Genomic DNA, 27,750 nt, shown 5'->3' with positions numbered 1-27,750 from the left:
TGTTAATTAAACAAATACTCTTTTATTTCAATTGCAGATAAATTATAGAATGGTCCCTTGAGTTATTTAACAACTAGGTAGGTATACATATCTTTATTTACATTGACTATTAATAACACAAAATTTAATTTGTTTAATGAATATGTTACCGATTATAAATGCCATTTGTTATTTTGAATACAGATAGTAGCTACATATTTGTAATTTACAATTTTAATAATTAAAAATAATTGACTCGATATTTATTGATCAATTGCTTCATTAAAAAATAAAAATATAATTTTATCGTCAAAAAAAAGTAATAATAATTAATATTTAACCAAGAGGATTTCTTTTTTTAAATCAAGAGAAATACATTAATACTAACATGTTATTGTATGGTGGGCACTATAATAAAGAACTAAATGTTCAATAATCTATATAAAAAGTCTTAGAGAACTAGGTGACCTAATTCAAAAATATTTCAAATGAATAGAAATTAATATCAATTGGTTATTATTAAGAACACAAAGTACCAACTAAACTTATTTAAATCTGAATTATTATTATTATTATTATTAGATATAATTCATGGATTTAACTACTTAAAACTATTTAAAATGGTTACTTAATAGAAAATTTATTTCATAATTTAATAGGTAGATAATTGTTTTTAAATTAACTTAGGAAATATATTGGGTACTAATGACTTAACATGTAATCAAAAATCTACTTAAGACAATTATTTTAAATGCCTACTAAATTATAAATGAGATAATCGACACCAAACCAATTAAAACATATAAAACATAAAACTAATAAATTAAATTGATTGATATTAAAATTGTTTTAACCACAGTAGATTAGATTATTTAAGAAACTTTTAAGCACTATACAAAAATTTTAGTCATATTTTAATAAATTAACATAAATCATAATTTATACCTATTATGTATATATTAATACACAGTTTAAGTTGGCAGATATTCTTATTGATAGAGCATTTGTTTGTGGATAATGCAATGATAAATAGTGAAGGTAATACTAGATAAGTAAACATGCTAACTAGATAATAAGGCTAGGTAATTGGAACAACCATTCATGCATACAATACAAGTTTTTACACTAATATTATAGTAATAATGTTACAATTGAGAGGTATTTATTAATTTTTGCAATTACTTTAAGTCTAACCTAACAAATTTTTTTAAAGATAGATTCTTTCCAACTAATTACTTATGAATTTTTAGAGATCAGAAAGTTATTTATTTGTATCTAGATAAAATGAAATATTATTTAAAAAAATAAAGAAATCTGTACACTATTTACCCAATCTATACATATATACCTACAAGTTTATTACAAAATCCTTTAATCTTTTATCACTTATCAGTATCTAATTGTATCCATTTGTCAGGAATATCTATGTATAACAACAAATTTTGATCAAACATAATATGTAATATATTTTATACAGGCAATTAATAGCATTAGAGTTTAGATATAGTAATATACTATCTTTGCTAATTATGTGTTGATATGAGGTTGAAAAAAATTAAATTAAGAACTTAATACCTACTAATTAATCTAATTTGTTGTTTACTCAATTTGAGTAGGATCTATGAACGTTTTTGATTGACGAGTACCATTGACAGTAGTGTTTAGTTTGAGTTAATAAATGTTAGACCTTGACCTTAAGCAAGAACATACTTTATAAAAATACATGTAGATTTTATAGGGAAAAATTCAATGGTATAGTGACAGCGTTAAAAACAGATTTATCGTTTGGATTCAGAGATAAAATCATGTCAAACGATATATAGGTATGCAATACCTCGAAGACCAAGTCTACAAGTACACCGAGAACAAGTATTGTTGGCATCACATACTCGTCGTAGGAATAAATTTTACGCAATACGACACAATACTTGATTGCGCAGATGGTGTGTCGCACACGACAGTAGCGTCGCAAGAGCCGGAGGACTGCGGACAAGCAGAGTACACAAGAGACGGACGGGAAACGCGTCTCTCGAGTCTCCACAGGTCGTCTGAATCGAACGACACGGGTCACGATAATAATAATAACTCTATCGTTGTTAGGGATTAATAATTACTGTAACGGTTGGTTTTTATTTTATTTTTATTTTAGTTACCTGACGAAACTGGGTACATGTCACAGCGCGGGCACGGTTACCATCCAATCCGAACTGCATGGGTCATGTCCCGCGATAGTTTAAAAACTATCAATAATTACGAACACTTTGAATCGTCGAATCCGGTCCGGACGGCTGCAACAACAGCGGCGGTCGCATTATCACTATCAGTGCAGTGTTATTATTGTTGTTGTTGTTGTTATTGTTGTTGTCGTCGTTGACGTAGTCCACTGGCCACCACGAGATAGGCAGCACATTAATAACAACAATAATTATCAATCGGCGGCGTACTGTTGCGATCCACGGTATGTCGGACACGGGTGTCTGTAATATGACTGTTTGACGTTTTATCCGGCTGACCGGCGGCGTGCGTAGTACGCGAGTAACGTTGTGTTTACACGATCCGGCGGCCCGAGTACGGTACTATGGAATAATAATAATATAATATCTCGGTGCGTAAATGGCGCGCGCGTTGATGTCGGGGGAGAGAAAAAAAAAACCGTACGCGCCAGCGTACGATAATTTTCACGGTACGCGACGACACGTCCGTACGATATTTATCGTACCCGCTCCCCTCGGTAGTGGTGGTGGTGGTGGTGGGTTTCCGGTGTCTCGGGAGGGTCGTCGTCGTCGTCGTCGCCGGTGCCGTACGCGAAAATTGAAATCAAATCCCCCTATACCCAGACGACGCACGATAATATTATTATTTTAATAATTCGTCTGCGTATTGCAAAACGGTGGGTATTTATCTCGTCGGGCGCGATAACCGTATTGCCAGGTATTTCTCTTTTCCCCCACGGTTTTGTCCGTCGTCGTTTATTTATCACGATTTTCCGACACCGGCACCGCCGCAGTGGACAAATCGACAGAATATTATATTGTCGTAATATATTTTATGCGTAGAGCGTTTATTAAATCGGTGGCTGTTCGTCGCCAAAACCCAAATCACAGCAGCAGCCGTAGCGACCGTGGTGCAATCACTACCAGCATTCCAATATGGCCGGTTAACACAAAGCGCGCGTACAGTGTACACAACACAACACATGCTCGGTTCCGTTGACCCTGACCGTAAAGATTATGTACCGACGCGGCACCGTAACCGGCAGACTCGGTGGGTTTCGGTGTGGGTCTGGTGGGCGGCGGGCGGGGGAGCCGTGCCGATAGACGACGGTGTGCGCCGTCTGCGTGCGCCTGTGTGCGTAGCGCGGCGCTCGTGTGCGTGACGCGTCGCACGCACGCACGAGCGCGCTACGTACCTACGTATTGGCCATTCGATAATCATGCGATACGTATACGTAGAATGAAAAGAAAAAAAAAAACAACAACGCGACGATACGGTGTACGATAATATTGTACGCGCGCCGTGCGCCGCGGTCGAGAAACGGGGTCCGCGCCGTCGGCACACCTGTCGACGGCCGGCCGACGATTCACGCGCCGGTGCGCGCACCGGTGACGACACGACCGTTGCGCGCACCGAACCGCCCGGACGTCGTCGCCCGGATTCACGGGGGCTTTGTTTGTTTTCCAGGCGTCTGAAACGCCGTGCGAACGACCCGACCGACCGGTCTCACTCGCTCCGCGTCCGCCGCCGGTCGTCCGCGCGACGTTTTTCCTCTTCCGGGCGCGCACCGCTGCGCGGTACGGTCCGCCGGCCGAATATCGCACCCGTCTAATCAATTCCGTGCCAGCCCACCGCACCGCTCCGCTCCTCGGAGCCGAGACCTGGGAGACTGATACCGCGGCGATCGGTAGTTTAGTATGAGACTCATACTAATCGTGCTGCGACCGAGGGATGCGTGAAAACTCAATACTGCGAATGATCCAGTGACAGCTCGCGGACGTCGGTGAATCCAGTGACGACGAGTCATCCGGTCGTTCGAGACGCTCACGGTTTTCTTTTGCTCCTCTCCGGTTAGCTGCTGCGTTTTTCGTCGTTTCCGCCGTTTCATCGTCTCGCCGTCGCCGTTTTCGTCGTCGTCGATCACTCAGCATCGGTATGAACTCCGCCCCGCCGTAGTGGTCATGCGTCGCGTCGCCACCAGGTACGCTATCCTAACACTGTTTCTGTCCCTCGTCATCAGGTGTTGTCGGGCGTCTCCACCGGCCCGTGTAGCTGACGACACGATTTGTACGAGATAGACGGATCGTGCACGCATTACCTACCCTTATTGTTTCTGTCGTGTTTACACACACCGTATCGGCCGGAACGCTGTCGTCGACTAGATCTCTCATCGCTACAACAATGGATTTGCGCAACATTTTTTGAGGTACAGATCACTGAACCGTTATAGATTTTGTTACCATAGATTCCATTGCTAATCATTATTGCTCATCAAATACATCCACAATTCTCACCACAGTCCCCAAGTGCCAATATTATTCTGTCAGTCAAACCTTTTATAGTATTTAAATTCGCAGGCGTTGCACACTTTATCGTGTCCTTTATCGTTGAGTATGTTCAATTGATAGGTAATGAGTTGAAATACTTTATTTTACATACATATTATAATATAATATGTATATGGAATAAGACATGGTGTTGTATGATTCTGGCTTTAGGAGTGACATGTAACGTATCCTTGTGCTTATCACTTAGAATAACTCGATTGTTGTTAATTACTTACGAATTTGTTATATCATGTTCTTACTGTTGTAAGGTACCTGATATTTAATATTTTTCAAAAAGATTATTATCTCTTAATCAATTATTGACCCTTAATAATTTATTTGCCATAATATCTATCATTTTTGTTTTCTTTTATAGCTTAAATTAAGTGTACAATATTTAAACATTATAAAAATTTCTGTTTTATTAACACTTTTTATTCTATACTAGGATAACGTTCAATATTTATCTGCATTATGGCTACCGCAAATGAAAATTCAATAAACGCTGAAAGTTCTCAAAATGAAGCCAAAGGACATCAGAATAGTGATAAAGATACTGTAAAGGTACACTTACATTTATTAATTACAATTTATTACTCAACATATTAACATTAATGTTTTTTAGAAAACTCCAAAAATGGAGTTAAGTAAGTCTGATCTATTAAAGCTTTTAAGCTATTTAGAAGGTGAACTCCAAGCAAGAGATATCGTTATTGCAACTTTAAAGGTAATACATATTTTATGGTTTATAATATGATAAATTATTAATCAATTTTATTTATATTTCAGTGTGAAAAAGTAAAATTTATGTTAAAAAATAGAGTTAGTGATCGTGTTGTTAAAGATCCACTAGCAGCTTTACAACGTGATTGCTTTGCTACCTTTGAAACAAATAATGATAGTCTTTCATATCAACAATTAGGCTCGCTTGAAAATCTTGTATTACAGCAAAGAAAAACTCATTTGAGGATTGCCAATGTCTTAAAAGATAATCAAGTGATGCATCGTAAGGTAAAATAAAATAAATTTTAAATTACTTATTTTATGCTGCAATATAATATTATACATATTAATATTATTATACACATTAGCATATATTTATATGGAAAAATATTCTTGCTTAACATTATAATATTATCATTTGTATTAATGATGAACAACATTTTCTATATATTAATTTTATTATATCACCAGGTTAAAATAAATTATAAATTATTTTATACTGTTTCTACCAATATCACACATCATCAGTCAAGTTAGGGGGTATTTATAGTAACTGATGCACACATTGTCGATCACTACGTTAACCTAAGTTTTGTGAATGCAATACTTAATTAAGTTGGTTGGTGCTATGGTAGCAGACGATAGTAATCTATATGATATATCTTGTACTTTAATGTAACAAATTCATTATTCATTGGTTCCTCCTATCTCAAATTTTATGTTTATGAGTACCATTAGAAACTGACATCGGAATCACTAGATGCATTTATGTAATTATTAATATAATTACTAATGATAGTTTATATTGCCACCAGTGCCTTCTGTCAAAGATATGATTTAAATTTACAGTCGGTTTATCATTTATATGAATCAGTGATTCTCAAACTATTATATGCGTTTTGCTGGTAGCAAAAAAAGGCTATATTAGAAAGCTGTGAAGAGGCTGAACAGCAAAAGAATAATTTTTTTTTTATGTTTTGTGTATATAAATACTGCTAAATGTATCTAAATTATTGTTACAAATATATTGACATTTTTTTTTTTTTGTATGTATATAATTTAGATATTAGATCTGGAGCGATTAAAAAAACAACAGTTACAGTTTGAATATAAGAAGTTGAACAATACTTATGAAGAAGAACGATTAAAACACAAACAAATTGTGTTGTTTTTACTTGCTGAGAGAAAAAAAATTGTAATGAAATATATTGAAGAAAGAAAACGTTCTGAAGATCTTGGACAAGTAATACCGATTTTCCTTATTACCTACAATTTTTAATGTTATTTTCATGTCTTCTTAATTACAAACAGTATTATTAGTTTTAATACTAGAAAATTATTTAATAATTGTTTATTAACAATTATGTAGCAATATAGTAACCTATAATATAGATAATTTTTCTTTTATATTAAAATAATATATGCTTACAAGTGTTGTATCTGTCTTACACAAAATTTGCATTCAGTTGAATCCATTTTATGTTAGTTTATATAATAGTAAATTAATTTGTTATACCTAACATTTAAATTAAGAATATTATTTATGTTTTCTCATTGGTTATTTTTTTTTTTTAATGTAAAATATTTGATACTCACTAATAGGTCATTTTATTTATTTAGATCAGTGATTCTTAACCAGTATTTCGTGGAATTAATATAAGTGTTCCGACTAAATTTTAAAATCAGTGAAAAAATTTTATTTAGTATTTATATTTTCATTTTCTTAACATTTTGACTTTTAAAACAAAACACAATGATATAAGACGTTTTACCAACATATTTGTAAACTGTTTTATGCTATACATTTATTGTTTAATATATTAAACAATTAAAATTTAATATAATAACTTTTTGTATTACGGCTGTGTTCCGCAAAAATCTCATAAAATGTTAAGTGTTCCGTCATTTAAAAAAGGTTAAGAACCACTGATTTAGATATAGGGCAAATTATACTGAAGTCATTTCATCAATTAAATGTGTTGTATATAATATAACTCTGTAAGATTCTACAATAATAATAATTATATAATTATTGAATAAAAAATAAAATAGCTAAAAGTATTACAATTAAATTTTTGTTAATATAAAAATATCAATTATTTCAGAGTTTCTATTAAACTGTGAAATTTTACTTACATATTTTGTAAAGTTAAAACTTAGAAGTTATTATTTACTATTTAAACATTTAAATTATTATTAACTAACATACAACAGACACAATGATGCATATTATAAAAATTGTAATTTTCATAACCAATTATCATTCTTGGTGTCAATTTTCCATGTTCTTAAAATATCTGATTTAGAATGTCTGGTATTAATAAAATTGTCAAAAAGTTTTGTTATAAGTCTAAATGCCGAATTTTGGTTTTTAATTTTAAAGTATGTTATGAGTATTTTAATATTTTGTATATTTATAAATCATATAACACTTATACTCATTAATAATTCATAAATTAAAATATATTTAAAACAAAACTATGAGAAAACATGGATTATATTTTTGCTTTATTTTTAATTTATTGTAATTTAAATGTCAATTCTAATGGATGTTAATTTATCATGTTTTATATGTTAATAATATGGTAATAACATTTAAGGGGCATTACACCCTCTTAATATTGTATTTTATAAAAGTTAACTTTAAAAAAAATTAAAAAAAAAATTCCAAATGAAATTTCTTTTTTGTTAATTTAATGATTTTTGCCTATCAGATATCATATTCAGCATTTACAATTATTTTAAAGATAAAATAATCATTAACAGTTCTTTGGTAAAATGTATTTTAATTCTTATTTTAGATATTAAGTGAAGAAAAAACTAAAATTGATTCAATGGCTGAAGGACTAGAAGAAGAAAGTAAAAAGTCATTACAGATGGAAGCAGAATTAGAAAAACAATTGGCTTTATTTGATTCGGAAAGCAAAAAAATGATGGCAGCTTTAAGTTCAGAAGAAAAAAAGTAAATTTTTAAAACATTTTTAGATACTATTCTTTGGGCTATGAAAGACCGCCGCAACTTGGCAGTGACTAAAACTCGTTGTAGTCCATGAATAACCTAGGACCAGTCTTACAGCAATGACTGAATGGTGGAGAAATTCTGTTTTTTTTTTAGGCTAGCAAAGTTGCGGCTTCTTGTGGCACTGAGTATAATTGTCAATGAAATAGTGCAATTAGCTATTGTTATTTGCATACAGATTATTAAGCATTACATAAATATATTATTTATAATCACCTTATCTATATTCAGAGAGAGGCCTTAGTAAAATTAAGAAACAGATTGGTTAATATATTAATGTTTGGTGTTTTAGAGCAAGTGTTTTAGAAGCAGAATTGGCAAAATGTCAAAGTGAGATAATATCATTAGAAAAAGAACTAAGTGAAGCACTTCAAAGTAATTTGCTGGAGCTTTCCAGTAAATCTCCAGGTAATCATATTAATTTATCTTTATTTAATTTCAGTTTTATAAAATATAATCCATTTCATTTATAATTTAAAAATATCTTCAATTTAAGTTTCTATAAATGTATTATTATGATTTTTAACATTATTTTATAGATTTTGTCCAAATATTTAAAAATTAAACCTTATAAGTTAAAATTAAGGCTCTATTGTTTATGAAATCACATGTTTTTTCTTCTTGAATTTACTTGGTTTTATATTAACATGTATACAAATTTAATTAAGGTTCTACAAAATCAATACTTATCATTAATCGAGACAACCTATACAAATTTTTGCTTAAGTTAATTTTGTTATTGTCACTACCACAAGTAAATTCTGTTTTAAATTATTTTAAGATAATTTTGTAATATGTAAAATAAAATAATATAAATAGGTCTACCTAACAAGTCTTAATGTATAAAACACGTGCCAACAAGAATATTCTCTACAATACATATAAGTACAGGATTTTACGTTTGGTTTTCAAATATTACATTAAACTTTAAAATTATAAATAAATAAATTAATAATGGATGCTAATAAAAAAATATAAATAAATATAATTATTGGTAACTTAATATTATATTTTTTAAACAATTTTAAATATTAATGATATTTAAAAATGGTCATATCATAAAATATGTGTAAATTTTATTTACATAAATAACAGTTCTTAGTCAGTAAGTGAAAAAGAATATAGGACATAATTTGGTCATTACAAAAGTTCTAATATAGAAAAACTCGAAACTTCAACCAAAAAATAATTTTTGGATCTTAAGTGCACAAAAAAAGAAAATTGTTAGCGCAGATTTTGGGGTTCATTTAAAAATTGATATTTTATGATTTTAATTTCATAATTTTTATTGGTTATTTTATTATTCCAGGCATTAGAATGATGTCCTCTCCTAGTGATCCAATAACCAGTAGTGTTGCAAAAGTGGTTCAACCTACAGCAACTGCGTCAAGTGTTCGAGTTTCTGGTCCAAGTAATTTATTTGATATATTTTATATAATGAGAACTTAATAATATTTAATCAAACAATACATTTTAAATTAGTTATAATATATCATTATATTGTGTAATATGATGTTAAAGTTAAATAAGAGATAATAAATATTTACACATCATGTAGTTTCAATTATAAATTGTGATTTAACTTAAAGATAAATAATACAATATTTTCACTTGATTCTATTAAGTTATTAGTAGGGCTCTGACTTAGTAGTAAAATAAATCATTAAAAAAGTATTTATTAAATTTAATTATAAAAAGCAAATTTAAATCACACATTAAATTAAATATTAAAAAAGGAATTTGCAATCATGTATTAGGTCAAGTTACTTTCATTAAAACTCATTCTACTGAGTGCTGCAGTCAAAATATAATATACAAATAAATAAGTTAAATTTTCATAAGAATTATGTAAAAATTAAGAAAAAAGGAACCAAATGGGGAAAGGTATATAAATAGAAAAAAAAATCGTCTTAAAACCTAAACTTCATTTGTGATTAACTCTTCATGTTTTTAATGATGTTCAAATCTAAATAAAGAAACTGTGTTTTTAGCACTTAAAATTTAATCTTTCATTAGAATTGACTGAACTATTTTATGATAGTTTAAAATAAAAATATCTTAATTTTATCTTATAATGTAATGTTTGATTTCCGTTTTCTTTTTTCTGTGTTTTAGTGACTGGAATTGCTCGATCAGTAAATCCTGGTCAAAGTTTGCGTTGTTTGAAACCAATAAGTGGTAAAACTAATGATATACAGGTACTTAAACACACTATTTATTTATTGAATGTAACATTTAATACATTTTATAACACTAAAATTATACATTTTAGGTAGATAAACCTCAAGATGATGAAGATTGTTCTACACCTTTAGACACTATTAAAAAACACCCTATCTCTTTTGGACGTAGTATGCAATCAGAATCTGGATCAACTAGTACTGTCAAAAAATCATTGTTTGGTATTCAACGTAACATGTCGGTTCCCAATACAGCCGAAAGCAATATTCCTGGATTAATTAAAAAACAAATTTCATCTGTGGGACGTGGGACACCACCTCCAGTTCCTCCTAATAAGCCTATTATACCACCAAAAAAGGATCTAATATCATTCATTAAAAAGACGCCAGTTGCTGATAGTGCTGCTTCTACTTCTACTGCTGAAAAAGACTCTCAACTTAGGCATAATAATTTGTTGCCTAATGAGATTGTTTCTGTAGATAAATCAGACGAAGAGGTAAAAAATTAGACTCCAAAAATTTATAACATTATCAGCCCAGCGAATTAAACCTTGTATAAAAATCATATTTTTATGCATGCGTTCGCTTGACAAGACTTAAATTGTATTCTCAAAATAGATAAGTAGTAAATTTTAGTAGATAATAGTAAGTTTATATTAATCATATTTTACTGTTAAATACTTCATACTAAATGTAACAAATAATCATTTGAGATTGATTTTATTTCATGATTGAGTTATTACGATAGTTTTACTTTAATTGTACTTAACTAATTTAATATAACAAAATGATTTCTTGCATACTAAATATCAAAAAGTTCCTAGACCGTGCATCTAATATAACTTGGTATTTAAGGCAAGCTTTAAAATTTAATAATATTCTAAAACTTATGGTTGATAAAATAATGTAAGAATAATGTCTTGCATTTTATAATTGTTATCAAGGTATGTAGTAAACTGCTCATATTCTGTTAACTTGATTTTATGTTGTACAATTATGAAAATAATTAGTCTTAAATTTTAAGGAGGTATGTTTTTTAAAAACGAAATACTATACATTTTATATTTAACATATTAAATTAAATTCATTAAATAACATAATTGTTATTGTATTAAAGGTTTTGACTTAAAAACCTTGGACAAGTTACCATAAAAATGAATTATAAAATTACATCTTTAAATTATCTTCCAAATAATATTATGACATAGTTATATTATAATCATAGACCAGCTCTGTGAATTTAAATCTGATCAGTGATTTGGTGGTAATATTAACTAAAACCAAGTATCATTATGACAATATTTATATCTAACTGTTTGGGCACTACCACAATGGTATCTCAGACTTAATCATACCTTTTATATCAACTCATAACACGTAATGTTACTTATATAATTTATATAAATAGGGTATGAAATATGAGTATGAGGTCTATAATTATAATACATACTTTAATCTCAATTGTACATAAAAATATATGTATAGAATAATTTTTTTTAGCCTTGTTTAGAAACTTATTTTTTTTTTTTTATTGCTTTATAGATTGTCAATGTAAAATTTAATCATTTATTAGCAGCTTAATATAAACCATTTTTCATATTCAAGTATATTATTATTTTTATAACTTGTGACAATTTTTCTTTTAACAAAAATAACTGTATTTTTTATTAAAAACAACCTAATTATTCAATAATAATATACCTATATAAATGTTAAAGGAAAAATATATAATTAACATAAAAATATTCGTTTAATCATAGGTCATTTTATGACCTTTTTTTTTTATGTAAAATTTTACTATTCACTGTTTGTATAATATTGGTAAATTATTAACTAAATGTTTCTTTTAATTATTCTACAAATAGTACAAATAATAATTAAAAGTAAAGGGTTTTTAAATATAGTTTCAAACAAATATAGATTTAGTACAATTTTATTTAAAAAAAAAATCAGACTTTCTTAATTTAATTTTTCTAAATAAAAATGTAAAATATATGAAATAATATTAATTTTGTAAAAATTGAGTAGTACTTATACCATCACTTGCTAGAATAAAGCAAGACAGTAAACTTTAATGATTCAGTTTGACATAGAAAAAACGAGTGCAGTTCTTGATGGCAAGTATAGCTGTAAAATATAAAAAAAGTTTAATAAAAACACCATTTTAATTTATACTTGCAATAATTAATTTAATTGTGTTATTAAAATGTCTTTAAAAATGGAGAGAAACATGGACATAACATAAGTAGCCACTAATTAATATTAAATTATTTATGTTTTTTTTTTTTTTTTTATATAATATAATATTCAACATATCCAATTTGTTAAATTTCCTAACAATCTACATTAAATATATAAATGTATGTTTTTTTTAATGGTAGATGTAACTAAAATATAATGAGTATTAACTAGTTATCAAAATAATAATCATCTTTTATTTAAAAATAACGTTGTTATTTAATTTGATCAAAAAAATTATTAAATAAACTGAGTTGCTATTTTTAAAATAGTACAAACATTTTGATTCTCTTGTGATAAATATATAGTTAATATTGCATATTTATTAAACATTTACAACATTAAAATAACTCCTTAAAAACTTGTGCCAATTAGGGATTAAAAAATAATAATATATAATATTTAAGGATTATAAAGCCTAATAACATATAATTAAATATTGTTATAATTGATATATTAATTTTTCTTCAAAGTTAAATGTTAAATATAACAGTAGTTGTGATAGTTATAGTTATACACTTGCCTAAATGTTAATAATAATAAAAAAAACCCTATACATTTTATGATATTCCATAATATTTAGAAAATAGTTAGAGTTTATGATATATATATATATAAATGTATATTATTTTTTTTTTGTGTATTATAATTGAAATATTTAATTGTTTATTTTACAATGTGTAATAGTCTTTAATTCATCATTAAAAAAATCTTGTTTACACTTGGAAATATTGATGTTTTTCTCATTTTTTTCTTTTTTTTTTTTTACATGTACTTTAATTAACCTCTCGAAAAATATTAGATGTATTTAGTTCAAAATACTAGTGGTTTTGTAGGAAAATTAGTAATAAAAATAAAAATTTTCAGTTAGTAATACTATATAAAGTATTAACTAATGATTAAATTGAACCTTTGAAAATATTTTTTACTTACGTAAATATGATTTTGTCTACCATTCCAATCACCATTGATAGTTGGATATGTAATATTGTTATCAATGCGACTGTGCCCCCCATATTCTGCATTATCACTGTTTAAAACTATTTTTAATGAGCCTGATAAATTCAAACCAATTTTGTAATCTGTAAAACTCTTGGTTGGATGGAAATTGAATACAAACAATAAACCAGCTCTTTCAAATGCAATTATTTTATCATCTTCATGTTTTAAACTCACGTATCCCTACATTATTAAACATTTAATTTTGAAACAATATTTTATCTCATCATCATTACGAGTTATAACATTAAATTACTTACAGGATTGTCATTTAACCATCCAAATTTACTTTCTAAATGATTCATACTTTTATCAAAATTGTTTAAAAATTTATATTTTAATAATTCATCATCAACTAAATTCCACTGTCTTCTAGCATAGTGATATGAACTTTGATTGCCATCACGAGGAAAGTCTAACCATTCTGGATGGCCAAATTCATTACCTATTGTATTGGAAAAAATTGTTACTAATATTTTAATTGCTACAATTTAACAATACTTTACCAATAAAATTTAAATATGCTTCACCACCAAGACCATTGGTGATCAATCTAATCATTTTGTGTAAAGCTATTCCACGGTCAATAATTAAAGATGGATCACTTGTGACAGCCATGTGTGTATACATTTCTTTATCCATTAACCAAAATGCAACTGTTTTATCTCCAACAAGAGCCTGAGTAAGAGTGCACAAATATAATAATTATAAATTGTTTTGATTGTTTTGTAGATTTTTCATACTTTGACTCAAAAATATATTTTAAAATAACTATTATTTAAAAGCATGTTTCAATTAAACAATAAATCCAGACAATAGTAGATAAATTATAAAAATTAAATACTCTATTAAGTATTAATTAATAATTTTCAAATTAATTGTTAGTATGTATGCATGTATATTTTTTGAAGAAATTTAATGAAGTGTTAAACATTATCTATCACCAATTAAGTATTTAAATGCAACATTATAATTTGATAATTTTAGAAAAAATTATTAGAGTTATAAATAAAAGATCATCATATATTTTATAAAAGTTATTTATAAGAAAAAAATAAAGTTTTAATATAATATAAACCTGATCATGCGATTCAGCATAAGCCACTGTTTTTTCCATCCATCTTCGATTTGTAAGTGTATGAACAATATTTCCCATATTCCAATCATCATCTTTAAACTCTTTCAGTAGCTTAATCCACATGTCAGGTATTGCCATTCCTAGACGATAATCAAATCCAAGTCCTCCTTCACTTACTGGTCGGCACGACGAAGGCATTCCAGACACATCCTAAATTTATAGTAAAAATTGTACAGTAAAAATATAAAACTTAAAATTGTTAAATATTTATTTACTTCAGCTATAGTTATGCAATTGGGATAGAATGTATGGAGCATATAGTTTGCCAACATCAAATAAATCAATGCATCTGTATCAACATTAAGACCAAAATATTCATCATAATGTCCACTGAACCCTTGACCAGCACCTCGTGAATGGTATAACATAGACGTAACACCATCAAATCTAAAATAAAATACAATTTAATGTTGTTTTCTTCTTGTATCATGTGATTTAATTACCTGAAGCCATCAAAATTATACTCTTCAATATACCATCGCAAATTTGACAATAAAAATCGTAACACTTCATACCTATAATTAAATAATAATCATACATTTAACTTTAACTAATTAAAATATAGAAGTTTATTTACTCAGAATAATTGAAAAGTCTGCTATCCCAAAGGGGATGACTTCCATTAGGTCCACTATGAAAATAACCAGCATCTGTACTATCAAACTGATTCAAACCATCCAGTACGTTTTTTGATGCATGAGAGTGTACAACATCTAACATAACGTATAATCCTTTACTATGTGCTACATCAACTAGTTCTTTTAGATCTTCTGGTGTCCCAAAGCGACTGAAATTAAGATCAAATTTATACTTTAAAATTAAATTAATAAACAATCTAGTAAATGTGGCAGAAAATATATTTGAAATACAAATTTTTTTTTTAATATAATTAGTACATCGATACTGCATTATATTATAGTTAATAATACATCTATAATATAATAATTACCTTGAAGCAGCATAGAAACTCGTCACTTGATATCCAAAAGAAGCATAGTATGCATGTTCCATAATGGCCATTATTTGAATTGCATTATATCCTTAAATAATACAAAAAATATATATTTTTAATTAAGTTATATTTAATATATATATTGTTGGTTCTTACCTAAATCTAGAATACGATCCAACATATTATTTTTAAATTCTTGATAAGTTCCAACTTTATATTCTGATGTGGCAATTCCAACATGACATTCATATATTCTCAAACTGGTTGGTTTTGGTACTTTAGGATATTTGAATTGATAAACCTTAAGAAATGTATTTAATAACTTAGTAAATAGTAATTTACAAACAGATATGCTTATTTATTAACATGCATTATGTATAATATATAAATTAAATATTTATTAATTATAATAAAATTAACATGAGATCGTTTGGTTTCTAATTATTTTTGCTATATCCATTTTTTTAGAATTTAGAAATTGTTTGAATTACTGACCAGTAAAAAAAAAAGTAATAGGCATATTCATTTCAGAAAAAATTTTTTTTATTTTTAGAATATATTTTTTGGTTATTTATTTATAATTACTAAATGCCAAAATCACATATTATATTATGTTTCTTATGCCATCCATATTCATGTACACTTACGACAACATTGATAAAATAAACTCTGTTAAGGTGTATTGTGTTAAACTAGTAAATAATAAAATATTCAATAATTACTGTACATATAACATAATAATTAATTTTTTAACTTTTAAATTAATTTATAGTTATAAATTGAAACATTTTTACTATTTAAATAGGTCTACCTGTAAATAAGTATTTTTTCACCACTTTGGTGAATTTAAAGGTTGACAATTGACATTTATAACATTTATAAGCTTTTTATACTCAATTTTTTACGTTTTATTGTAAGTTTATTTTATTTAAAAATAATATGTAATAAAATATTTTTAAAATATACTAAAAGCTTTTAACACTTACATGATCTGATGGATTCCAAACTTTATGTTTAAATGTTACCCCTTCTTCACGAGGTGGCTGCACTACATAAGTTGCCCAGGGTGATATACGATCCATTTTTTCACCATGATGAGATTCAACTACAATCTGCAATAAGTTGAGTTAATACCATCATATTAAATCTTATACAATAATAACATATAAAATAGTAAAATTAAACTACCTTTATTTCAGATAAATGTTTAATAGCTGGTGTTCCATCACTGTTTGGTGGTATAGTTAATTCCCATTTTCCATATTCAAGCTTTTTGTAGGGATAACTTTCTCTGTTCCAATTATCTATATTTAGGTATATAACTATTAACTACTGTTCATATATTAAAATTCAAAACTCTTTTCCTATATTATGTGCTTTTTGAACTAAAAAAAACATAATACACTAGACAATAAACATCATAAATTTTTAAACTACAGAAGTATGGAATATTTTTTAGATTTTTAGCAGAACTCTGAATACAATAGTCTAACAATGGTGTGTTTTTTGTTCAACAACTTCAATATCACATCTAAGAGCAGTAAAAAAAAATTATAAGCTTAAGGGTAGTTTATGGTAGTAAAATGGAACTACGTAAGGGGTCAAAAGTAAATAATGTTTAGTACTTTTAAAAATAACTAGGAAAAATTTAAAAATACTACAGAAAACAATAGATTTTATGCACCTCAGTTTTTACTAAAATCAATTTAGTTTTTTATGATTATTTAAATATGACTTTAAATTTAAATTTTAAGAACCAAGGCTTGAAAATATATTACTTACAAGGTTTTTCATAAGTTATGCTTGTATCAGTTTAAAAATATCAAAATATACCTACCTATATTATGCACAATTTTCCTTTATATCTATATTTTTAACAAAATTGAATATGTATACAATTTCAGTTATTTTATTTTAATTCAAAAGATTTATTAACTGTTGGAACTTGAAACTTTTTACCATCTATGCACTTTTTTTTCTCCAAATATTTAGAATTTTAGACTAATTTTATGTTAATAACAATATGTTGTGGTAGGTAATACGTAGTGTTATTACAATATAATATGTAATATTAATTTAAAAATTAGTTCAAACTACTGTACAACTACCTAATAGGAATAACAATAAAATTATCATTGAATTCCAATCAAACACAATAATTACAGTGAAATACTCAATGATGACTGATGAGGTATACTTGAAACTTACTAAAGAGTAAAGTGAATATCAAAAGATTTTCAAAGATAAATAACTAATAAGTAATTAGAAATTCATGATTAGAAATCTATAAAATTATTACTATTCAATTAGGTACTATTTAAGTATAAAAAAAATCTGTTGCAAAGTACCTAGGTCCTAGGTACTAATAATATTATCAAAAAAAAACAAATTGAAACTAACAAATTAAAATTTTTTTTAAACATAAAAACATTAAATTTCCCTTTTTATATACTTTATAAAATAAAAGATTGAACTAGGTACCTACACAATATATTAATATATATTTATATAATATATACTTTAATAAATAATTTATTTAAGTATAGGTATATTGGTATATACTATATATTTTAGTCCAGAAATCATATTTTACAGAAGCCCGAATATATTAGTTAGGCTGCTAGCTTATAAGTTACAGTATTAAATTATTTAAGTTATTGTACATAGAGTGTACAAACAATGAATACTCACTAAAGTCACCAGTGAGGTAGAGTTGTTTAGCTCCCGGAGCCCATTCCAAGCAATACACAGATCCATCATTATTAAAATGAATACCAAACGTTTTGTAACCCGTAGTAAACGTTTCTAAATTTGATTCTTCTTTTACTCTTTCCAAATAATCCAAAAAGCACGCATACCTATAGGAAAGTAACCACAACCGATAAAATATAGCAATATAACCAATGTAAATCGATGTTATAACACTTGAGAATTTATTTTTCTAAAAAACGAATGTTTAAGATTATAATTAAAAAGTAATACTACTGTATATTTTAATAATATTATTATAGGCAGCGAGTAAAAAAAAAAAAACAAACTATTTGTATCATTCACCTGCGTTTGAATTCCCTTTCGTAGGGTTTTAAATAGGGATCGCGATCCAGCTGTTGTTGGAGTTCGGGCACTTGGACGTCCATGGGATCCATTTTAGAGTGTTTGCCACCCATAGTTGTCGGAACGAGGAATTAATTGGCAGCGGACCAACGACGAAAAAAAAAATTGAAAAAAAAAAGTTTTTGGAAACTTTCCCAAGTTTTGTTTTCGTTCGGCCCTTGAAGGAAGGCGCGCGTCGTACGAATGGTCACCGTATTGTTGGCAGCGGTTCAACGGCGACTACTTGCTCATTGCTGTAGTACGTGGGAAACGGCATTCAGATAAGCGTCCGGCGAGGTTTATTATAAACCGAACGTTGAAAACAAGTTGTATAACAGTGCTTAAAAATAAAATAAATACGTACAATTATCATCGTGCAGATAAGCCTCAATCGCGTTCGTTATAATATAATATAATGTACCTACGATAATTATTAATTATTATGTATTTTATAATATAATATGTACATATTATAAACTGTTAGTACACGCGATTTAGTACGGCCGGCCGGTACTAAAACGTACTAAATGTATAATATTATTATAACCTTTAGCCGCGACGACCTGCTGCTGCCCGTGAACCACTTGTTGTTTGACGTCGTCGTCATCGTCGGAACAGAATCGCAGATAAACACCTTATTGTAGCGGACTGTAAACAATAATAATTACAATACCTGTACTTACTATAATATATGTATATTATATTACTTCGCTCGTAAATCTAAACCGTACGTGATTCTTTACACTCTGTCGGGGGGGAAAAAAAAATATTTTTACACGTATACACGGGCAATACACATCTTGAGGGATCGACTTTCTCATTACGGTGTCGTTTTTCAACCCACATTCGTCATAGTAGGTACTTGCCTATAAAACCTATTGCTTTGTGCTTATTATACCAAACTATACTTTTGTAACGAGTTATCGTTGTTCCGATACCGATATTAGGTATTCGGTGAAAACCAACAATATTATATGAGTTATGGCCTTATGGGTATAGGTTTTTACAAATATAGAATTTAGTTCAGATATTAAACGTAATTGTTATTATTGTTTCTAATTAAAGGTCAACGACCACGAAACTGTGTTCGTAGAATGGGAATTTCGTGATCATTTTAAATCATTTAAAATAGATAATGGAAAGTTGTATTTAATTATATATTATAATATTTGAAATGCAGTGGTCGGTGTGATTATAATACGGTACCTAATATTTAATTCTTAACACTATAAGTATACTGGGTATATACGATATACCACCCCAATTTTTATGAACAAAATAAATATGTTGTAGAGTCAAATGTATTATTAATGTAGTATTGTACGTTGTTAGGTCTTAGGTATACCTTTGCGTAACAGTTAAACTTTGTATCGCATTCGCATCATGGTGGGGCTTGTGATTTATATTTTGCTGTTTCAACATTTATTTTAGGTAGATTTGACGGTCCAAACGCATTAGCGTCATTATATTTTTGTATACGTCACTATATCGTTTTATTTCTGAACGCTTGAAGAGAAACACTTGAAAACCAATTTCCAGATTAAAAATAAGTTGCATATTATACTATCTACACGTATGACCATAATATATACCCACAGATCAGTCTATTTTTGTACAGATCAGCCTTTTATCTGTATAAATAGGCTGATGTATTATCAGTACACGTACATAGGTGTTCAATGTACATAGTATACGTATATATATGTATGTTTTAAATTATCCCTCATATAGAAACTTTAAAAACCAAATAATATTTAGTTTACTTTTTAATTTTTATAGGCCATATAGCTATATTGAGAAGCATTTTTGTGACATTTTTTGAACGTGATGGGCTTGTTAAATTTAACAAATTATATAATCTTGGCTTACCTACATATTTTATTACCAACGAATGGGTTTCCTAACCATTATATTAGGTATAACATTAATTGAAGTAAAAATATCGATTTGTGATAAAATCTTTGAAAAGTATAAATACAGAATAAAAATTTATGCTATAGGTACACAAGAATGAAGAAGGTGCAGCTGATGTAGTCGATGTTGATGACAAATAAATTGTCAAACACGAATATATTTTAATACAATTATTTAATCCTTTTGAAAATATATCTTCAATTTATAATAGATTAGGTTACAACGGTTAGATTACAATAAGTAATTTAACTACATAAATACCTTTGTGGCTGTGGGCTATAATATATTTATAAATAATTATTGTTTTGGCATTTCAACGTACTTACCTATAATTTATGCATAGTTTTGTATGAATATATTATTATTATATACGTATTTATTTTATAATTGCTGTTATTAATTATTATGTTGCGAGTATTATCATTAGAAACAAGTTTAAAAACATGAAATATGTTTGATTGATAATTAATTTTAATTTGTCGATTACGCTATTATTTTATTTAATATATATACGTATAAATAGTATACGTATATGAATTTGATGATACATAATATATTCATATTACCTATACATAACTCGATGCATATGTAACTTTAAAAACCACTGTTTAATAACTTAATGTATGTATATACCTAGTTGTTGTATAATTATAATCTTCATTAAATATTAAAAAAAAATAAATAGGTACCTAAATAACTAATTTATTCCGATAACATTTTCGAAGCTATTGGTGCAAAGTACAACACACAATCATTCGCAAAGTTTATACGGCTTTTATTAAGTACAATATATAACAACGTGACGTAACTAAACGTTATTTAAACCGATTGAGGCCATTTTAAACATTCAATATAATATAATAATTATTATACTCAAAGTTTCTTAAAATAGCTTTAGCCCTTAAGCCTATAATAGGTTACGTACGTACAACAATATATAAAAGTAGTAATGTGTAATATATATATATATGCTAACAAGAAAACTATAATATATTTTCACTAATTATAGTTTTAAAGAGCTGATGTTACGTCATGTTCTATTCATTTCATAAAATTTTTATTCACATTATTATAAAAAAAAACCGAAAATTTCAATTTTTTATAAATTTTTTTTTAATTTTAATTTTTAATAGATACAATCTATTAATAAATTACACTTACTAACTGGAGAAGGTTAGTGTTTATCATGATTATAATTTGGTTTTAATCTTCTAGTTGGGTTTTTTAAGATAAATTCAGAGTTAAGAGCAAAAATTAGTGGATTTGAGTGTTTATTTTTCAATAAATGTCTCGTAAAAAGTCAATATATTTTGAAAATTATTCCATAGGTGTATAATAGAAAATAATATTATAAACAGGTACTTGGTGAAAATTTCAAGTTATATTCGTGTTTGAACTATAACAAAATAAAGAAATCAATTTAGTCAAAATCTGGTTTTGTCTCCACTGGTATTGTGTCCGTCTTACTAACGCTCAATACAGAAATTTAAGGTTCAAAAGAGTGTATTTTATATTTGTTTATAATATTACGTTAAATTATGTTTTGACCAATAACTAAATTTATATGTAAAAATATTATCTCGATTTCTATAATTTATTTTGATATTTTAATTTTTATACAATTAAACAAAAGAAAAAGCGTGATCAAGTGGGCACCGCTCTGCTGTACATTAGGTGCTGTGTAGCTCACTATTATATACATATAGGAACATTAAATTTGGATTCAATGACAGGTATCAATGGTATCATTGTATACAAAAAACGATTCTGAACGGAGATGATTTGTTAGCCTAGGGAACATATAACTTAAATTGGGTGGCGAAAAAGGTAGTTTATGTTTTAATGAACTGAATACGTCAAAATTTAAGTTCTTTTATAATTATTGTAACCAAACTTATTGAAAATATTGTATTAAATTTTCAAATCTTAGTTACTTATACAAATATTTTTATGAATTATACTTAAAAAATAATTTGCAAATATTCATTATTTTAACGAATTTTTGTCAATGTTTGAACTTCAAACGCTTACTCGTATAAAAAAAATTGTACCTATATATTCTTATATTTTTGAATCACTATAAGATTAACACATGCGGAAATTCTATTAAATTTTCAAGTATTTTAACTTAGCCAAAAAATGTTATCAATATATAAAAAAAAAACTTAACAAAAACGAATATTTCAAATACCTATAAATAGCCTTAAAATAAGTGAAATATTTTGAAAATTAAATTATGTAAAGAAAATACCAATCTAAATAACTGGTCATTTAAAAGAGCATAATTTGTGTCAAATGCGTATTAGGTATAGTTTGAAACTGCAATTGCTTATAGTTTATTATTATTTTATGTCGAAAACACCACAAAACATTATACCTATGCACATAGGTAACAATAATTTCGAATCTTGAGATGTCTTAAACAATAAATTTTTTTACCATACTTGTGAAGAGTCTAATATAGTCCAATACAAACTTTAAGGCTTGGGATCGGTGTAAAATGCATACTCTTCACACATTTAGTTTTATGGCCCTTAATTCATCTTTATAGGGAAAATTGTTCAAAAATAATAAATGGTTAGATAAGAAACTATATGCATATAATAATTACCCATGGTTAAATCGTTAAATTATACATAATTCCTACGTAAAATTATTAAATTAAAGTTAAATTTGCGATTGTTATCTTATGGTTAGTTTTGTTAAAATTATATTTTTATATAATGCAACAGCAATATCACATAATAGAAAGGTATACTAATTATCTCAGTAGGTAATTTAATTTTCGCTGATATTATGCATATCTCTATACTATTTTTATACAAAATACCCCATGGAGATATAAAAAGATTATGTCTGTATATGTTCTTTTTAAATTATTTTTTTATAATTGGATGTTAATAAAATAATCACACATTTTTTATGTATTATAGATTAAAATATTTATAAATATAATTGAGTAATATTTTAGTTACCTTCATATGTAATTTAAATTTTCAAGAATATGAATAGAGCTTAATTAATTAAAGGTCGTTTGGCACTCGTTTTAAAATAATCTAGTCGTTAGTTAAGAAAATTGGTAAGTTACCTATATATATATATTTATTAAAATAGAGTTAATACATTACTTATACTAATGACATATTATATTTAGACTATAATATGTTTATTCTTATGTATAATAAGAAATAATAATTTTGTTTGTATAAAAAATTCTGAATTGCATATATTGAATTGTATCATTTGTATAACTTAGATTATGGGAGTACATTCAACGGTATAGATATTATAATATATTAAAATATTGATTAGACAAATTTAATAATTAACTGAATGTTTTCACAATTAAACAGTATTATTATAATTTATAAGGTACCTATAATAACTGTATATTGGTTATATTCGATATACTATATACCTACCTGCAGAGTGCAGGTTCATAATTTTAATATCAAAAAGTAATTCAATAGGTATAAGTACCTATCTATAATATAATATTTATAGTGACTAGTGAGTACTAACTATTAAAATATTTTACTATTTCAATAATATTATAATTTATCTGAGAGTAACTAATATAAATGCGTAATATTATTATTATAAATTAGTATAGGTTTGGGATAAGTATCTAAATGTTATTACTTTTGTAATAATTTATTGTGTAAAATATAAATCGATACTTAATATTAATTTTATCGATAAAAACCATAATAAATATTTAAACTATTTGACATAGGTAAAGGTATGGGTACTAAAAGTATATGTTTTTTTAATGGTTAATGAGCAACTATTAATACTCCTGAAAACCAACTATTATATTTTATAGGTGTTTAGAGTTTTTATTATCACCTACACTACAGTGATATTGATGCATATATTTATACTTATATTGATACTCAGTTTAACATTGGTGTCTGTTCAAATGATCTTGTCAATAAGTTTTTTTTAAGTTAAATAAATAAATAGTATAACTGTGAACATAATTTAGACACATGGGTATGCCCTATGTACATATATATATTTTTTTTTAACTTTTATTTTTAATACATCCTACGTCCTACAATCTATAAATATATTTTTACAATATGTTTGAGGATTTACAATATATTATATTTTCTTGGTTGACATGATGAAGCAATTACTTGGCGGAAACATTTATTGATTAAAGATGTATAAATTTATAAATATAAATATAGTTATAGTTTAATGGTTGCAAAGGCAAATCGATAATTCGTTCATAATAATATGTTAATACTTGCTGACGAAAATATAGCCATGATTATAAAATAGATAAGATTAGAGCAATTTTATCTCAATAGCTAGAATAATTTCTTTATATTTTTCTACATAATAAGTTTTAACTTTAGAGAAAAACAATACATTTTAATTGTTTTTTATGTTTTAATTTATTCAATATTCTTTTATTCAAGAACAAATGAATTAATATTTAATGTATTTAATGATTATAAAAATATTATGTTTCGTTGTTTGTTTGTTTGTTTGTTACTGCAATTTTTTTTTTTAATTATAATGCTTTTTAAAATTTTTACTACTACTTTAGTAACCATGGTAAATTTAAATATTTATTGTAAATTCTTAACATTTTAATTAATTAATATTAGTGTTTATTTTTTTGTATCCAAGAAACAAGTTTATAATTTAATGAATTAACTATTTAAATTCAAACCGATAACTCACAATTAATCATATATTATGCGATATTTACAACATAGTTGGGACATATAAAATAACTTTAAATTATAATGACACTTTTTTAATAGTCTAATACCTAATTCTTTTACATAATATAATATTATAACTTACCTATAGAGAAAGAATTATCATCAAAGTGGTAAGACGTTTTAAATTTGCCATATAGGACAATTATAGGTACTTATATTTTCATTAATTATTTTGCATGATGATTTTTAACCGTTAAATATTCAAAGTGATCGTTATTCGTTATTACGTGGAAGAATTGATTTATTAATAATATCATGACGTTAATATTTAACTTATATGATTTGGTAACAATTACAACATTATATATTGAAAATAATTCAAAATTTAATTTATAATTTCGTAAGTTTCCTAAACTATATCATTATTGAATTCAGCCAGTCCGAAACTCGAAAAAGGCCGTGGAAAATAGACATATGAAAATATTGACATGGACTCAATAATAATGAAACTAAAACGAAAATAAATTCAATTACAAAAAATATAATAAAATTACACAACGTAGGTAATTAAATAAAAACTCAATCACAGTGTAGTAGTAGCGAGTACAGATTCTTAGTGTACAGGGATTTACCCTTTAAATAATATTAAAAATGCTAAAACACATAGAATATATTTTTATATTTGAGTTAAATGATACAACGAATTTTTGTAAAATCATTAATTAATCAGTTTATAGATTCTGGCTGATATTTTATTGACTTTTCAAAAAAAAAAAACTATATTAATGTAGAATTTGTATTTTCTCAGTTTTTAATTTTATAATTTAAATAATTGTTTTATAGTGTTTATGCTATATAGGTATGTAAGTAGTCTATTTTTGGTGTATTTATGTTACTCATTGAAACGAATCACTGATGTTTTAATTCCAAATTATTTAAAACAGTTACGATTATAAGGTTATAAATATATGTATATTTGTATGGTTTGACGCATTTGAGTAAAAAGATCAGTTAAATTTGGGAAAAAATACTTATATTTAGTAAAAAATTTAATTTTTAATTTTTTGTGATCTTACTAGGCATGTAGGTACTACAGTAGAGAGGAAAAACATAGTTGAATCGTATTTTTAAAATGGGGCCAGAGTTACCGGTAAAATATATTTTTTATTGAAACGTGTTTGCAGTCAAATAATTTACCGATAATAAATTTACAGACTACAGGTACACATAAATACTATATTGGTGTCTTTATAGAGTTTCATTTGGTTGTAGAATTAGTGAAAATATATCAAGTTAGTACTAATAGTACTTAGTACATAATATCTATATTATAATTTGTGTATTATTGAGTGTACGTGTACCTATATAGAATGAATATTTTAGGGATTTGATATGATATTAATATATAATTGCATGAAACGGCTACATAAAAATAATATTATTCAGCATAGTGTTAAAAAAAAAAAAAAAATGTTTTATTGTAGTATTTAAAAATTTACATAGAGTGACAAATAATCTTTGTCTGCTACTCTCACTGTAAACGTCATGTCAAGGTTAAAAAAGAGTGTAAACTACATATATTCTGAAAATATGGACTTGCACGATTTAGTTAAAACGTCTTAAAACATTAACTGATCCAGAAAAAAAAGAAGAAATCTGAATTTTAAATCGGGGTTGGGGAATATTGAAATTCTCTCATCGAATGTTTGCTATTTATTTATTTATATTTACTATAAATTTATATAATTTTGGCTATGAGTGATATTGATAAATATTACATACAATTTTTATTGACTATAGGTAACGTTTTATTAAAGATCATTTTATAAACAAGTGTATTCAAAAACTATACTCAGTAGAGAAACAATAACGAACTTCGTTTTTCAATGGTTAGAGTGCGCTAGCTTTATGTTGTACAGACGATTTAATAATATACTCGTATCATAGTATTTGGATTATGATTTCTGAGATATCAATGTGGACGTCAGTTATTTACTGTCAAGGTAAGTTGTATTGTAATACGTACTCTCCAGGAATAAAATACATTATGCATTTTAATACGTCCATAATAATAATAGTGCACAACTACTTTAATGGCATTTGAGTATTATGACTGTATCATAGGCATATTTGTGTAAGTAGTTACCTATGTCTCAATAGTATTAGAAATAATGAGGTATTAATTACTTTTAATGTAGATAACTAGTTTATTGATCTAGATACATACATGCCTGTATATTAATCTATCCACAAACAGCACTGGATATATAGGAGCAGGGAGGTATCAATCAC

At 26.9% G+C, this 27,750-nt stretch overlaps 3 protein-coding genes across 5 annotated transcripts in view; 1 reads left to right on the top strand and 2 right to left on the bottom strand.

The window, feature by feature from the left end:
* Positions 1-2,683, bottom strand: part of LOC114122699 (nuclear receptor coactivator 3) — a 50,423-nt gene extending 47,740 nt beyond the window's left edge. Inside the window, exon 1 of the mRNA XM_050207948.1 lies at positions 2,133-2,683. The gene's annotated coding sequence lies outside the window, so the exon portion shown is untranslated. The remainder of the gene's footprint in view (positions 1-2,132) is intronic.
* Positions 2,684-3,555: 872 nt separating this feature from the next.
* LOC114126662 (CTTNBP2 N-terminal-like protein) lies at positions 3,556-12,041 on the top strand. Of its 3 annotated transcripts, XM_050207952.1 has the most exons (11): positions 3,558-4,126; positions 4,214-4,399; positions 4,969-5,084; positions 5,146-5,247; positions 5,310-5,531; positions 6,307-6,486; positions 8,045-8,205; positions 8,555-8,670; positions 9,572-9,673; positions 10,378-10,460; positions 10,535-12,041. In XM_050207952.1, the coding sequence occupies exons 3-11, from the start codon at positions 4,995-4,997 to the stop codon at positions 10,949-10,951; spliced, it is 1,473 nt and encodes a 490-aa protein (XP_050063909.1). In that variant the 5' UTR covers positions 3,558-4,126; positions 4,214-4,399; positions 4,969-4,994; the 3' UTR covers positions 10,952-12,041. The 3 variants fall into 3 exon arrangements, with proteins under 3 accessions (XP_027846472.1, XP_050063909.1, XP_027846465.1); XM_027990671.2 differs by lacking the exon at positions 4,214-4,399 and having other exon boundaries at positions 3,556-4,174; XM_027990664.2 differs by having other exon boundaries at positions 3,558-4,399.
* A 318-nt stretch (positions 12,042-12,359) lies between these two features.
* On the bottom strand, positions 12,360-19,162 carry LOC114126655 (1,4-alpha-glucan-branching enzyme). Its single transcript, XM_027990656.2, has 14 exons — positions 18,824-19,162; positions 18,461-18,627; positions 16,958-17,073; positions 16,756-16,881; positions 15,926-16,070; positions 15,767-15,857; positions 15,395-15,604; positions 15,261-15,332; positions 15,033-15,204; positions 14,758-14,967; positions 14,186-14,357; positions 13,940-14,124; positions 13,614-13,862; positions 12,360-12,569 (listed from the first exon to the last, which is right to left on the bottom strand). The coding sequence occupies exons 1-14, from the start codon at positions 18,934-18,936 to the stop codon at positions 12,522-12,524; spliced, it is 2,076 nt and encodes a 691-aa protein (XP_027846457.1). The 5' UTR covers positions 18,937-19,162; the 3' UTR covers positions 12,360-12,521.
* Between the last annotated feature and the right edge of the window lie 8,588 nt (positions 19,163-27,750).

The sequence above is a fragment of the Aphis gossypii genome, chromosome X, assembly GCF_020184175.1.
Source record: "Aphis gossypii isolate Hap1 chromosome X, ASM2018417v2, whole genome shotgun sequence".
NCBI classification, from domain to species: domain Eukaryota; kingdom Metazoa; phylum Arthropoda; class Insecta; order Hemiptera; family Aphididae; genus Aphis; species Aphis gossypii.
The sequence above is the reverse complement of the archived record's forward strand: the minus strand, read 5'-3'. Positions and strand labels throughout refer to the sequence as shown.